Genomic DNA, 16,194 nt, shown 5'->3' with positions numbered 1-16,194 from the left:
ATAATAATTAATTGAATTATTAAATACTACCACCACCTAAATAAATAAAATCTTACAATATAGAAATCCATTTAATGATTGAAAAATAATGATTAAATGTTTAAAATATGAGTAATTTAAAATGCTCAACCCAAGCATTAACATATTCTGACGGCACTACTTCCACATAAACACCTATATTCTCTAGACGGATCAAATAAACGCACAACAATCACGTACTAAAGCAAATTGATTTTTTTTTCCTTTTAATGTCCTGAACAAGAACCATCATGTGACTCTTTTCCTTCGTGTATCCCTGACCTTCCATCGGGAGGAAGGGACCGCGAGGGAGGCGGGAGCGACGGGGGAGGAGGTGGGGGCCGAGGAATGTGGCAAGTGGGATGAGTCAGTGGAATTAAACAACATGGAGAGCCTTGACTAGAAGTGTACAGGTCGAAAACAAGAGGCTGGTTGATTTTATTAAATTATCAACATATGAAAACTGATTTTAAAAATGTAACTTAAGCCTTTTTTTATATACATTTATGTTACATATATTCTGTAGGTGCTTTATTAAGCTAAGGTCATGTCAAGGTTTGGAAGCATTTCAGTTTCCTTACAAAAGTAACGTCGTTACCTTCACGTTTAACTTCTAGCTAGCATAAGCATTTGGGATTCTCTCTTTGTGGATGGACAACCTCCTCTTCTATCGCTCCGGTTTCCTTTCATCGACGGCGCCGCCACCCACACCGAGGGCTACGGACCGCCTTTCACGCCGGTGCGAAGACGGAGAGCGAAGGGTGGACGAGAGAGGGAAACGTGGACGTGATGGAGGGGTTCTGCCGAGCAAGGTCATGCTACTATGCGGGTTTTTATGGCAACATGAAGTATGACAAGACTGTTGTGGATATATCTGACATAGACGCACACGTCAAGGTCTCATGTGTAGAGGTTGGAGGAGTGAAACCAGCAGGGGGGGAGTGATGGATGGAAAAAAAAAAAAAAAGAAGAGCATGTTCCCTGCTTAACAACCGAGGGAGAAAACAGAGCGGCTGCAGCCGCTCTCCCAGATTACTGAGTGACGTTGTGTTATCATTTCTCTGATAGGAACTCGGCTACCAAAGCAGCGAGGGAGGGAGAGGGCGGGGGGAGGACAGGGAGGAGGGGGAGGGCTCGCATTGCTGGAAAATGGTCTGATAGCCAAGAAAAAAAAAAAAGAGGGAGGGAGGGTCAGAGGGAGGGAAGAGGAAAAGTAAAGCAGCGAGAGCAGCGATAGAGACATTATAGCACACAAAGGAAGAAAGATGACGGGAACCCTCAAAAACATGCTTCTTGAAAGAAGAGGAATCCATGAAAAAGAGCAGGAGAGAGGGAAGAGGTGACGAAGAACCACCCGCCGAGACTCATGGGTCAACGTGTGCGTCGGCGCCGCGGCAGCAAACATTTACATAGAGGGCAGCTGTTCCATTAGCTGCTGCCATTGTGTCTAATTAAAGTCTCTTCAGACTCACAAACAACACACACACACTCTGTCTCATCGCACAAAGCTCACACGTGTTGTCAACAATCAATGTCCGGCATCCAACCAGAAATCCTTAAGATGCGTGCTAACAAGTTGAAGGAACCGAGACCCACAGAGAGTGTGTGTGTGTGTGTGTGTTCTGCAAGTGTGTGTTAATCACAGTGTCATGCGCCCTCCTTCGCAACCCCTCCTGACCCGCCCCAACCGGTAGATACCAGCCAGAGAAACGACTCCTACCCTCCACAAGCAAGCGCGGTGGTGTTAGCCAGCAGATTGTGTTGCCCTTACAATTACACACACTTGCAGGAAGACACACGAGCACACACCTCCCCCCAGTCGTAGGGGAGGAGAATCAGAGGCTTTGTGAATACCGAGCATACCAGAAAAGCCACATGAGAGAATAAGGCGGCATTTTAAGAGCCTCAAAAGACACATGCGTTGCGTGCACGCACACATTCACTCGATCAATCACGCAGACACACACACAGTCAATGATCAGCTCAAGGGTGTAGCATTTCGGATAAGAAGCGCTGCTAAGACTCTTTGACAATAGTGCGACGGCTTACATTGTACTAAAGCAGACAAACCGAGCACGAGCATCCTTCAAGCTGAGGAGTGTCACGAGAGCGCAGAACAAACACACAGCGATTGTTTTGTTTCTCTCACAGGTATTTGTATTATCGTGCTACATCTGCCTCTGGAATCCATGTCTTGTAGTACAGAGGAACACAGGAAATGGAAAATCATTTCCACTACTGCCACCTGCTGTCACTTTGAGTTCATGACCATCCAGTATATTTCAAATGCTAAAAATGCATAGAATAAATATGCAATAACATTGGTTGACAAAAACGAATAATCAGCATATGAATATCTTCAAAGTAAATTAAAAATAAGTAAGTAAAGGGCTATTAAATTGTACAATTCTGAGTTCGGGGGCAGGAGTGGAGTGAAAGTATCTGGATGTTCTGTTCTATGTAAGTCTTTGTATCCTTTGTCTTTGTTGTTTTTCTTTGATCCATGTTCTTTATCTTTAGACTTAGATTGTATCATCTTGTTCTTTCTCTTTATGTTCTTGTTCTTGTTTTATTTTGATTTATTTTTTATTTTTCATGAAAAATTGCTGTATTTTCAGTGGCTATTGGAAAAAAACAACAATTTCAATAAAGTTTTACCTTACCTTACCTTAAATCCATAATATTTTCATTATTTTCCAGAAGACATTTGCTGCCCATGTCTCGATATCCCAGAGAGCACCGTCTCCTCTTTTACAGCAGATGATGCTGTGATGTTTAAATTCAAAAGAAAACCAGTAAATTGGTAATTTCAGTTGCTCGTGATTTCCACACAATTATTGCCGTTTGTTTAAATGACCTTTAAAGTGGTTCCGGTGTTGATCCATCTCTGGTACTACACAGAAGCAACATTGTTTGACTCTAATCTAGTCCATCCAAGATCAGGATTAACTCCGTACTATTGGTTTGGCTGTTGGGTTAATGCAACACAAATGTATGCTACTGAACCAAGGCCAGACTAAAGTGAAGGGCTTCACAGTTACAAACACAGAGGCACGACCGAGCCCAGTCTCCAATTCCATCCCTCCGCCTTGATTTATGGGCTCAACCCGGGAGATTGCTTTTCACAAGTGGAAAAAAACCTTTACCTACCTGCCTCTTGAAATACATACACAGGCACACACACACACACGCATCAACACAGTCATAAAACCCAGTCTTGTCATCCATGTCAAGGTGAAATAGAGGTGCAGAACCAATAGACGTGCTCCTCACCGACCTCTGGTCCATTGTCATGGACTGTGAAAGGTACAGTAAGTCACATGCAGCCCATGTACACAGACATACAACAAAGATTCAATTATTTCACATTTCAAACAGACTTCCACGGGAGACAATGGTGCTACAGATGAAGCACTTAGCACATGACCGAGTAGGAAGTAACATCTTGTCTTCGCCGGTCATTTCCTGCCCATTACTCCCGTTACCAATATTCCCTTTTATGAAAGAATGTCAAGCTAACAGGCGACAAGTTGCCGATTGCCTTTTACGGAGATTCCTACGATTTCACTGAATATTTATCTGCCAATGAGCAAACCAGGACTCTGGGAGGACAAGAGGAGTAGACCAGAAAGATCTGCTCTGATAATCCGAGGCACGTTACAACGACCATCCAAGCGACCAGTCCATCCTTCTAAACACCAGTTCGACATGAAAGCACCCACATGGAGGGTGCCTTGAGATTAACAATGAAACAAGCGTCAATAAGGACCCAACAATGTCCTATAAAAAGACATGCAGCATCTTGAAGTATAGCAGCTAACTGATGGAAGTAGCATGGCATTAGGCATCCTACTTTAAACATAGAGCAAAAGAAGGGTATTAATGCCAAAGGATACATAATCCTCACCAAATCATACAGATCATTTTACTAAATGCGGATATTTTCTTAGTGTAATGGCCCAAAGGACTTTCATGCTTCCTGTGAAAACCAGTAACGCAGAAGACATGCGGTTAGATGTTTCTCTGGATGTGTTGAACATTCAATGGTCATCTGGCTTCAGATACAAATGGCAGAGAAGGAAGAGAAAGATCCACTTTTGAACTTGGACCTGACAAAAGCTTTCAGTGCAGTTCCCTAATGCAATGCTCAGCCTTCAACTCTAAGGTACTGAGAGGGGCATCTCGAAAACTCGCCAAAGCCTATTCAGGGTCTCTGGAGTCTTCAAGTGAAATGTGAGATATTTTCAATGTTTTTTAGAAACAATAAGGAATGTATATTTCAAGACACATTCCATTTGAATTCTTAAATACGTCTAAAACAACATAAAAACAGTTCAGGGAAAAGTACTGTTCAAATGTTTTAAAACTACAGTATATGAACTCTATTTTTGTCTTGGACGACTGCGAGGTTTTGGAATTGAGGGAATAATGGAAGCGAAAACGTGAGTAGATGGAAAGAGGCGGCCCGGCACAGGCATCAATCAGCTTCTTGTGGTATAAGTTTATTTGCCTTCTTTCTTCTCTGCAATACAGCTCACACTGGCGAAAGCGTGCAGCCGGGGGAAAGAGAAGGCGCAGAGGAGACGTTGGCGGAAGGTGACAAATGAGTGGAGGAGCTAGATCAGTCAGGATATTAAGATGAAGGATAAGGGAGCTTGACTTCAGAGGCGAAAAAGAACCTCAGAAAAAAAAGGATGTTCATGTGTGTTGGAGGGAGCACATTTTTTTTTCTGTCACTGCTGCGATCAGGGGATCAAGGTTTAAGTAAGAACGTTAAGATGACAAATCTGTTGTGCATTGTTGCAGAAGGTCTTGATTCGAATAAGCGAAGAGAAATTCCTATCGCGGGTCTTCGTTGCTCCAGTAAAATAGCAGATAACCCCCACCAGCCCTTTGTCTTCACGATCATTGGTACGTCTATCCAGCTCTTGCCTCTGCTGCGGTGACAACTTGCATATATAAGTATAGGGAGAAGTAAAGGAGTGAAGCCTATGATCATCCAAATGGTTACACGTGCCTTTTGCATGAGTAAGATATCCAAATCATTTATCTTCATGGCTGCATGTTACACTGTCTCCCTAATGAAAGACTCACTCTTCACACTGGGCTGTGTGCTGAGCCTCCTCCTGTTCACCCTGCTGACATATGAACGCTCTGTTAAGAACTCCAGCTGCCACGTTGTGAAGCATGACGTCGACACGGCAAAGACAAGAACAATAAAAACGGGTCCGAGTACGTTGTGTTAGTGCAAAGAAAATAGCCTTGATTCAAAGGTTAGTTCGCCAATGTAAGTCCATTTAAATGTAGCGACTCAGTTGGTGTCCTTATCTTTGGACGAAAAGATGCACTTAAAATGTTCAAAAACCTTGTGGTCTTGTCTGTAACGTCCATCTTGTATTGAAGCCTCGACATGAGGGATTTTTCCCAGAGCTTTTGAGCGGAAGCTGCTGGGCCGTCGGTGTAAATTCATGAGGAAAGACCAAGAACTTTTCCTTTTATTGAGGCTCCAATACATGATGGGTGTTACAGATGAGTAGTATGGAGGTATTTGGATGATTTAAAGTGTCTTTTTGGACAAAGACCTAGACAAGCGTTCATTAAAATGAACAAACATGTTTGTCTATAACTCTAACAAGGAACAGATTACAATAATCTCAACCCTTCGTCGACATGAAGAAAATTAGTGAAATTTGAATTTTGGGTGAATGATCACTTTAACCAGACGTCGTTTTATTACCTGGAGATCACCTGCTAGAATAATTTCAAATTACCTGCATGTTTGCCTATGCAATGACGTCACCTGTTGCACCAACACACTCCACTTACTCAGAAATGATCACAGTGGAAGTTTATCCACATGAAAAACTGACAGTACACAAACACAGCTGTGGTTGTACTGTAAAAAAAAAAAGGTTACCAGACATCACTTAAAACATTAGTGTAGTTAAGGGGAAGATAAGTAGTGTCTGAGCCACTTTGTGATCAATTTCTCAAAAAAGAAAAAACAACCAGCATGGGACCAGCATCTCTTGTCTCACTATAGCATCACACTAGCTTCAATTTGGCGTCAGCAAGGCACATTTCTTTATTCGACCAGTGGCGGGTGGTGCTCATGGAGGGTCGTGCATGTATGCGAGCCAACATATTACAGAGCAGATGAAATGCAGGAGTGCATTTTTGGGACAGAGCGTGGTCGGGTTTGAAAAATCCCCTGCTTTTTTGCTTGCATGTTGGCTTGGTAGCCATATTCCATCTCTATTCAGAGCCATAAGCACAAATGATTAGGAAGCTGCAACAGACACATTTATTCTAAATTTCAAAAACAAGTTCAGAAGATGTCTCGACAAAACTACACACCATGACACACATACACACCTCTGCCTACCCTCATCTATGAGCTGTTGAAGATTTAGAAAAAGAAAGGGGCTGTGGGCTATGGTTTCCGTGGCAACCAGCAGCTGAGAAAGCCAGCCAGAGTTTGAGCTGGCACGAGGAGAGGAGTGCGTGTACGCCGCTCGAGTATGTGGGTTGTTTGCAAGTTCGTCGGAGAGGTAAGGCAACTAAGTGTGTGCGTGCTTGCAAGACTGCGAGGTGCTGGCGGGGTGACAGCAGTCTGCTTAGTATGCAGCCTTCCAACTACATCTCCCTTCCTGCTTCCATTTGGCCCTCAGACACGGCATTAGAATGACGCGACCACACGCGCATGCGCATTTCCTTGGGAAGGATTTTTTTTTACACAAATCAACCTTTGTGGCACTAGCATATAGATATTCCCTTTTAAAGGGCAACTAATGTAAAAGCCCAAATCTACTGACTCACTCACATGTTTCAAATGTTGAAGTTCTCTGAAATCTCGGCGAACAAGAGGTTACGAGAGCGGAGTCCATTATAACTTCATATCGGCTTTACTCGTTCCATAGCCAGCTGAAATCACGTCCCGCTTTGTTTACACTATGAGCCCTTTTGAGGTGGAGACTACCTGGATTGATGATGCGCGGTGACAAGTTCCGCTTCCGGTGAGCCTTTGATCGGCTGCTTGAAACGTGAGCTCCTGCAATAATTGCCAAAAACAGTCGTTTTAACGACTACTTGTCCGGATATTATGCTCATATCACTTAAGATATGTCTCAAGCATCTCGGATCTATGATCGTGATGCTCTTTTCAACATCAGAGAGTCGATGGAGGACTTCACTCGCGACCGTTACCAACGTCCGGTGAACGTGTTTCCGGCTCCGCTTCTCATCCACTCGGACTCTGTGGAATATCGTTTGATCTCTCGAGTACTGGGCGATTTCCACAAGGGATCGAGTCGGGCTGGAGTACAGGTCAGGATGAGACGTGCAGTTGCGATCGCTCGGAACAACTCTGACGTCATCGAACGTCATCGGTGTTTGATCGACATCCCCTCCACTGTGTGTGACGACACATCAGCGCTGCCGTCTGTCCAGACCTCAACGAAAGGTGGTAAGATTTTTTCATTTCCTCTCTTTAATTCGACTTTTACAACCGAGTTGAACTTCAGTGACAGCTGGTACCCACGTGACCGCTGTTCGCTTCAAAAGATCCCGCTCTGCGCGCCTGTCAGTGACGCGGCGTCGTCAGTGACGTCATCGGTGCTGAATGTGGGACTTCTTAATGTTCGCTCCATTACTAATAAATCCTTTATTCTTAATGATCTTTTCACAAGAGTTAATTTGGATTTATTATGTCTTTCTGAGACTTGGCAGAGAGAGGAAGAGTTTATTCATCTGAACGAACTCTGTCCAGTAGGGAGCGCTGTCCTGGGGAAGCCTCGCCTCTCTGGTCGTGGAGGAGGTCTTGCTACTGTTTTTAGGGAGAGTTGTTCTTGCAAAGTGATTCAGACACAGGAATTCACTTCTTTTGAGTCTCAGATGATCTTGGTTGGTTCTACAAGACCTTTCTATTGTGTGTCAATCTACCGTCCGCCTGGTCCTGCGGCGATGTTCTTGAAAGACTTTAGTGACTTCTTATCTTCCATTATTCAGATGGAATCTGTTCTTATTCTTGGAGACTTTAATCTTCATGTTGATGACGTCACATCTTGTTCTGCTAAAGAACTTTTAACTTTAACTGAAGCCTTTAATTTTGAGCAACATGTTTCTGAACCCACTCATCAAAAAGGCCACATTTTAGACTTAGTTTTTACTCTTGGCCTGAACATTTCTAATGTATCTGTACATGATGTCCATCTGAGTGATCATTCTCTTGTCTTGTTCAACCTGGACTTCATCCCTGAACCTAAGCCTTTGAAAGTTAGGTCTCAGAGGCGTGTCATCTCAGCCGATACTGCAGACAGTTTTTCTGCTATGTTTGACCGTCTTTCCTTTGATGACTGTCCAGATGTGGACAGTTTGATTCACTGTTTTACTGATCATTGTGTTGAAATACTAGATCAAGTGGCACCTGTTAAATCGAACTTGAAAATTCAGAAAAAACGGTGCCCTTGGACCAATGAAGATCTCCTGAGTCTGAAGAGACTTTGTCGAAAGACTGAGCGTCTCTGGAAGTCTACTAAACTTGAGGTGCACAGACTTCACCTCAGGGATCTGTTGACTTCTTACAATGAGATGGTAGAAACTGCTAGATCTGATTACATCAGAAAACTAGTAGCAGCAAATAGGAAAAACCCCAAAGTTTTGTTTGACACGATTAATTCTCTCGTGTCTCCTGCTCCTCAAATCACGCCGGTCTTCTGTGAAGCTGACAGCAATGCATTGTTGAGATTTTTCATTGACAAAATTAAATTGATCAAAGAGAAAATCTCTCCCCCTTTGTTGGGAACCCCTACTGTCTCTGAGCCCATCTCCTCCTCTTGGTCATCCTTCTCTGCTGTATCTTTGGGTGATATTTCAGCACTAGTGAACAAGATGAAACCCTCCTCTTGCTCAGATGACGTCCTTCCTTGTAGGCTTTTTATCAAAGTATTTGATGTAATTGGCCCCTGGGTTACCAATATGGTGAACCTCTCCCTTTCCACAGGGGTTTTTCCCAATGCATTTAAACATGCCATTGTGGAGCCTCTGCTCAAAAAACCAGGCTTAGACCCAACTGACCTCAGTAATTTCAGGCCTATTTCTAAGCTCCCTTTCTTGTCCAAGATCTTGGAGAAGGTGGTGTCCGAGCAGCTGTCTTTGTTCTTGGATCAGAGCGACATCCATGAGAAGTTTCAGTCTGGCTTCCGTAAACATCACTCTACGGAGACAGCTTTACTGAAAGTGTCCAGTGACATCATGATGTCGGCTGACTCTGGTAAATTCACTGTTCTGGTTCTCTTGGATCTGTCGTCAGCCTTTGACACAGTTGATCACCAGATCCTGCTGAGAAGACTAAGGGATGAAGTGGGACTGTCTGGGTCTGTGTTAGAATGGTTCTCATCTTACCTTTCTGGGCGCAGTTTTAGTGTATCTGCCAATCAAATGAGGTCTGAATCGGCAGATCTGTTGTGTGGAGTCCCTCAAGGTTCTGTTCTGGGTCCTTTATTGTTTTTGCTGTACTTGATTCCCCTTGGTAAAATCATTCAGAGATTTCCAGATGTTTCTTATCACATTTTTGCTGATGACATCCAGCTCTACTGCTCTTTTGACCCAACTGAGCCCCAAAGGCTGAACAGCTTAGTCAATTGTTTGCTAGAAATCAAACAATGGCTGAGTGAAAACACTTTACAGCTTAATGTGGACAAAACTGAAACTCTGGTGATTGCTCCTGATGATAAGATTCCAGGGTTGAGTCAGTACTTGGGTGACTTAGGTCAGTCTGTCAAACTGAGCCTGAGAAACCTGGGTGTTGTATTTGATAAAGACATGTCTCTTGTTCAACACTGTAGAAAACTGACCAGAAACTGTTTCCTTCAACTGAGAAAAATCTCTAAACTTAGGAAAATGCTGTCACAACATGATCTGGAGCTTGTAATCCATGCGTTTGTTTCTTCTCGTCTGGACTATTGTAACAGTTTGTTTTCATGTCTTAACAAGAAGGAGCTGTCTCGCCTGCAGTTGATTCAGAACTCTGCAGCGAGAATTCTGACCCGCTCTAGTAGAAGAACTCACATTTCTCCGGTCCTTAAAACTCTTCACTGGCTTCCAGTTTCTTTCAGGATCAACTTTAAAATTCTGGTTCTTACTTTCAGAGCTATTCATGGTCAGGCTCCTCCTTACATCACTGATCTGATCCAGCCTTACACCCCAGCTCGGGCTCTGAGGTCTGTGGATCAGAATCTACTTATGGTTCCACGCACACGGCTCAGGACCAGAGGAGAGAAATCTTTTCAGGCTGTTGCTCCTAAGCTTTGGAACAATCTTCCTCTCTCTTTGCGCTTGATGGAGTCTACTGACTCCTTTAAGAAACATCTTAAGACGTTTCTATTTGTTCAGGCTTTTCCTTGAATTTCTCGAACTCCTGTGTTGTTCTCGGTGTTGTCTTGATCTTTGAAGTATGTACTGTTTTGAGTATTGTTTTGATTGTTAAAGCGCTTTGTGACCCTGGTCTCGAAAAGCGCTATATAAATATATATTACTTACTTACTTACTTACTTACACCTTGATGCTTGATCAATCACAGCAGAGTGGGAGGGGTAATGGTAAACAAGATGAGTACAATAGAGGTCCAAAATCGATTTAAGAGACACTTAGATCAACTCCATTTAACAAATCCTCCCTAATCCCATTAGAGTGAAGCCCTTACATTTTTTTTAAGTACATTTGAAATTGATTTTATATTGTGCACACCGCTCAAAAATCTGTCAAAATGTTGGTAAACTACAAAGCCGTTGTCACTGTAGTATTTCACATTTTTATATGTGATTCCCATAGTTGAGCATCAGGCAGGAAATGTAAAGGGGCACCGGATTTGCAGTTTTCCACCAAGTCAGATACAGTGGGCCGTCAGTAATTGTGGGCATTTGTTCAAAACCCTGGAATAAACAAAATCAACAAAGTAGATGCGATTTCATTTTTTGTTTAAACAAACAATATTTATTTTTAATTATTTATTTGAACTTGCAAACTCAACATCACTTTCCTCTCAACAACCCTCCAAGTAATGGAACAACTACCATAATGCTTTGCCGCCCAGCCAACCAAACACTCCTGGTGATCACTTTTGACATCGCAACATAGATGTAGAATTGAAATTTAGTATTGTATGATAAAAGTCAAATAAACGATGAACCAAAAACATGCATTATAGTGTTAATATTTTTATGTAAACAGCAGAGGGTGAAATAAATTTGACCTTCAACCCCAAACCAGGTCTCTGACACAGTAACTTTACTTAATGACGTCACTTAATAAGTCAACTACAGTATTTCAGTAGACACGAACCAGGTGACTTGTTACTAGGACCGTGTCCCTATGTGGATCAGTGGCCCCTCGATAACCCAATTAAGTCTAAATTTGGACTGCCGATGGGAGATGATTTTCAATCTGTTAACATCCCAGACTTTACCCTCAAATTCTAACTCTCTTTATTGACAAATAAATCCCTGCACTCTCTGCGTCGCCTTCAAATGTATGAAATACACACAAACATATATAGGCGCTCCATCGTGAGCACAAAAAACAATGCCCTCCAGCAGTCGGAGGGGCCAGTATTAATAAATATGTAGGTTTATTGGTGCCGAGTGTCTCTGGTGAAGGAGAGAGGGAGGGAAGGAGAGAGGGAGGGAAGGAGAGAGGGAGGGAAGGAGAGAGGGAGGGAGAGAGGGAGGGAGGGGGGAGGAGAAGCATGACAGCAGAGGCTGAGAGCATCACACAGGTGACTGCAGCTATACAATGAACTCACAAAAGGCAGAGAAGACATGACAACAAGCACACACATTAGCATCCTAATGATGTCACAGTGTTTAATGAAAAACGCTTCTTTGATGAAGAGCACATTGGTGTGCCCCCTATCTGCAGGATGAGTAACTGACCAAGGCAAAAAGCATTCGGAGCTCATGGCCTACGTTATGAAAAACAAAACTGCCTGAGGTGCACAAGCGGTAATGACAAGAGCCTGCTTGGCTTAGTGGTCCAATCTCAGCCATCAGTCAGCTGTGACAGATTTGGGATATGTGCTAAGGAGCTGTTTAGTGTGTGGTGTTGGTTGCAGTGCGAGTGTGTCGTGTTTTTGAGAGGTTGGGTTCAGCGATGCTTGTGTCTCAGAGGCATCAATACACCCTCGACAGGCCATTTTCCTACGCCTATTCCACAGCCTGGTCTTGTTGCTGGGGCAACTGCCGCCATTTTACCTTTCTTGTCTGCCTGTCTGGGAGATTTCATGATCAACTGATCCAGTTCCTGCTTTTTAAAACCCGGTTTTTCTCAACCAGATGTCAAAGCTAGGACACTGAGATTTATATTTGCAGTTTGAGTTGGGTTAGTCAGGGTTCCTAGAACCAAAGAGCAGAAGTTGATTCAAACGTACCTGTCCGGGAGCTTGCATGGCGCTGTACGGCATGTTCTGGTTAAGGACCTTCTGCTTCATCAAGAGCATCCTCTTCTGCTCCTCGCTCAGGTGAGCCGTTTGACCTGGAATGGGCCCCTGGGTCTGTCCTGGTCCTACTCCTTGACCTCCCCCACCTCCTCCACCCATGTAGGGCGGCATCATGGGATTCTTAACCTGATTGTTCGCTCCCATGGGTGGGGTCATCCTCTGGCCCATGTGGTCCACCCCACTACCACTAAAGTGACTGAGCGGTTTGGTGTTGTTGTAAGACAACATGGTGGCTGTCTGTTGCTGCTGCTGCTGTTGTTGCTTAGTCAGTGAGTTCTGGGTGATGCTGGTGGGCTGCTGCTGGCCCAACATGCCCATATGGTTGTGAGGGAGGTAGTTGTTCATTGGAGCTTTGGGTCCATTGTTGGGAGTCATCCCAGTCACTAGGGGGCCCTGATGTGCATTGAAGGCTTGTGGTGGGTACATCATAGGGCTGTTGGGTTTGTCCTGGTTAAAGGGACCAGCGTTATAAGGACTGGTGGGGGGTCCTGCTGGGGACCAGTTGGCAGCTTGCTGCTGCTGCTGCTGCTTTTGCTGCTTCTGCTGCATCTGTTTGGCCCGTTGTTGGGCCGCCATAGCTTTCAATTGTTCAGCAGGAGAAAGTTCAGGCGTTACAGGACCTACTGACTGACCTCCAGTAGATGCCGGCCCTGGAACCGTCTGACTAACCGTTGCGCCCGCATTCATCATGAATCCGTTCCCAGGCCTAGAAACCCCTTGCGTCTGGGCCTGGGTCGGTGTCTGAGGAGACCTGGCCACACAGTTGTGTAGAGGTGAACCTGATGCCATGGCGACGGCGGGAGACTGCTGTAGAGGTTGTTGGGGTGGAGTTCCATTCGCAGTAGTGGCAAACTGAGGCCCTGACGACGACGGCCGCACCTGATGGTAACAGACGAAACCATGTCAGAATCTTTAAACTTTCTTAATACTATATTATATTATTATAATATCTATGTCAAAGTGCCAGTGTGGAAGACACTAAAAGGGAAAAACAGTGTAAGATGCACCTTAACAATAACTTGTAACAAGTTTAGGAGCATCTTCAATTTCCCCAATGTGGGAAGAATGAAGGTATACCTCTTATCTCTTATGCTTTAAAGGTCAACCCAATTCTCCTGACTCGCATGTTTCAAATGTTTAATCTTCCTCTCCAAGATGCAGTAAGTCCCTCATCACGACCATGTTTTGAACTTGTTACTTTTTAAAGTTCTCCCCCGTCCGAAATCTCAGTGAGCGAGAGGTTACGATTATGATGTAAAAATGGCTTGACTCCTTATGTCTCCCTTCTTAACTTAAAAGTTAAGTTTCATCAATTGCATCCTCCTAAAGTAAATGGGAGTTACAAGGTTATTTAAATGTTGAAGACTTCACTCTAGATCACGTTTTAAGTCCCTCTATTAACAGTGATTAGCTTGTGGCTCAAGTTATAATATGAAATAAAGAGTCATCGTCAGTAATGTTTTTGTTCATACAAAAAGCCTTAAGCTAATACGTTTTTTTTAAAGATGTGTTCTAGCGTGTAAATATATCCAATTATACATTATGGTACTTTGCAGTGGATAATCCATCTGGGGGACCCCAAAGGTTGTAATGGTTGTATTCTACAACAATTATTAGAAGTTAACACTAACCTGTGGCGATCCCATTGGAACTTGCTGTCCACTCTGGGAAGGCTGTGCTGGTGGAGGCAGGGATGTGGCCGGCACTGCCCCGCCTCCAGGTGCTGATGTGTTTCCAGAAGCTTCTTGTGGACCCGGTGTCTGATTATTGGCAGATCTGCTGAACTCCGTTTCCTTTTTGTCCTCAAAGTCCTCATTGAAGAGGTCATGCATGTCGTCCTCAGGCACTGTGTTGGCCAACTCGTCGATCAGCTCCTGCCACTCTTGGTCATTGAGGTTGATGTCGGAGAACAACTTGTTCTGGTTGGACAAAGACTGAGGATCTGAAGACTCCATGCCACCCCCATCATCTAGCGGCTCCTGCTTCAAGTCCTTCAGGAGACCAAAACTGTCCTCGAGGTCGAGGGAGCCGTTAAGCTTCATATCTTGAAGGTGGCTAACTCCGTTCTTGGCCTGGTCGTCGTTGGATCGGGTCACATGGTTGCCGTTGCCGTTCACCGTGTTTCCAGAGGACGCGTTGTTGCCGCCCAGTAACGGCTTTATGTCCATTTGGTGGTGCAGAGGAGAGGGGACATTACTGTTGTTGGTGAGACTCGCTAGTGAGTCCAGTCCACCAGAACCCTCCTTCCGTACCCGTTTGGTGGTTGGAGAGTAACTGCCTCCATCGCAGATGCCATTCTGGTCTCCATTCAGAGGAGATCGTGCGCTGTCCAGTTTCCTCTTCACGGTCTCCTGAAGCTGAAAGAGAGACAACAAGAAGACCATAAGCAATCGAATATTAACTGTGAGGTTATTTGTAATACGCTCAAACTGAGGCGGACAAATTATATAAGTTTAAATGAGGAAACATTAGAGATTATTTAAAAATAAATCAAACTTCATTTAAGGGTCATATTCTGAGGTATGGATGTTGGATCTTAAACTATTAAGATGTTTAACTCTCTACAACCAACCCTTAATAAGGATAGTCATAGATTCTATGTTTGTTTTATTATACCTAGAGCTACTCTAGTTCAAAACCAACATCAGTAAACCTCATTAACTTGATCATTTCATCAGTTAAGTCAACCGTATAGAAACAGTGACACAAAAACACAACAGGAGACAATAAAGCCTTAGAGGATCTAAGAAGAGAACAGCAGTGCGACACACACCCGGAAATATCAGTCTAACATTCAACTAATATAAAAATGACAATGATTTATTCTCATAAGATGGTTGTGAAGTAGAACATCAGCGACCGACCGAGACGCCACAATTGGCTAGTACATTTAACTATTATGTTAACTAGCAGCGGGCTGATAAAGCTTCACGAAGCATTGACCTCATTTTAAAAGCCCTCTTTGCTGTATAAACTTTGGCTTTGAGAAATTGTTTCAAAGATACAGATCCCATCATTTTATCAGTATCATCAGCTCTGAGTTTTTGGCTTTAACACTTGCTAACCAACAGTTTAAGGGAAAATTAAACATTCTCTTCAGACGGACTACGAATCATTTCAGTTTCTACTCGGACTAGTTTCACAAAAGCTCACGAGATCGAGCAAAAGAATGAAGCGACTGAACACACTTATATGAAATTATATGAAAGTCTTTTTTTCCCTAAGATAACATTATATTATTGTGGGTAATGAGGCTTAAGATCTAGAAGTACATCTGGGTAGAAATTGTTTTTCTCCTGCAGTTCTCCACAACACAATCTTTCCGTCGGAGATCCACGTGAAGGAGGAACACACACATGGGTCGGGACAGATGGTCTACATCCCCTAAGCCGAGGAGCCACCAAAAACATGAAGAACCAGGAGCAGGAAGGAAGAGGAGGAGGTGAAGGACATGAAAGGGAGAAGGGATAGAAGAGAGAAGAAGGTGAACGCTGGAGTGGTGTGCACAATGACAGCAGGGAGCAAAGGATGAGAGGGCGTTCAGAGATGGAGAGAGAGAGGCACAGATGGAGCCACTAAGGTGCTGTTGTTATAGCAACCTGCTGCTCTGGCGCTTTGTGCTCTCCACCCTCCTCCTTCCTCCTCTTCCTTTTGTGCTCGCACTCCTACTCCCGCTTCCTCCT

General features: G+C 43.9%; 1 protein-coding gene across 1 annotated transcript in view; it reads right to left on the bottom strand.

The window, feature by feature from the left end:
* The window catches only part of maml3 (mastermind-like transcriptional coactivator 3), a 65,259-nt gene that overhangs the window by 16,482 nt on the left and 32,583 nt on the right, over window positions 1-16,194 (bottom strand). Inside the window, exons 2-3 of the mRNA XM_087801126.1 lie at window positions 14,143-14,868; window positions 12,443-13,390 (exon numbers count right to left, since the gene is read on the bottom strand). Coding sequence (XP_087657252.1) covers window positions 12,443-13,390; window positions 14,143-14,868 — 1,674 coding nt within the window. The remainder of the gene's footprint in view (window positions 1-12,442; window positions 13,391-14,142; window positions 14,869-16,194) is intronic.

Source organism: Callionymus lyra, chromosome 1 (genome assembly GCF_982586985.1).
Source record: "Callionymus lyra chromosome 1, fCalLyr1.hap1.1, whole genome shotgun sequence".
NCBI lineage: Eukaryota > Metazoa > Chordata > Actinopteri > Syngnathiformes > Callionymidae > Callionymus > Callionymus lyra.
Note: the sequence above shows the minus strand (reverse complement) of the source record. Positions and strands in the feature narration are given on the sequence as shown.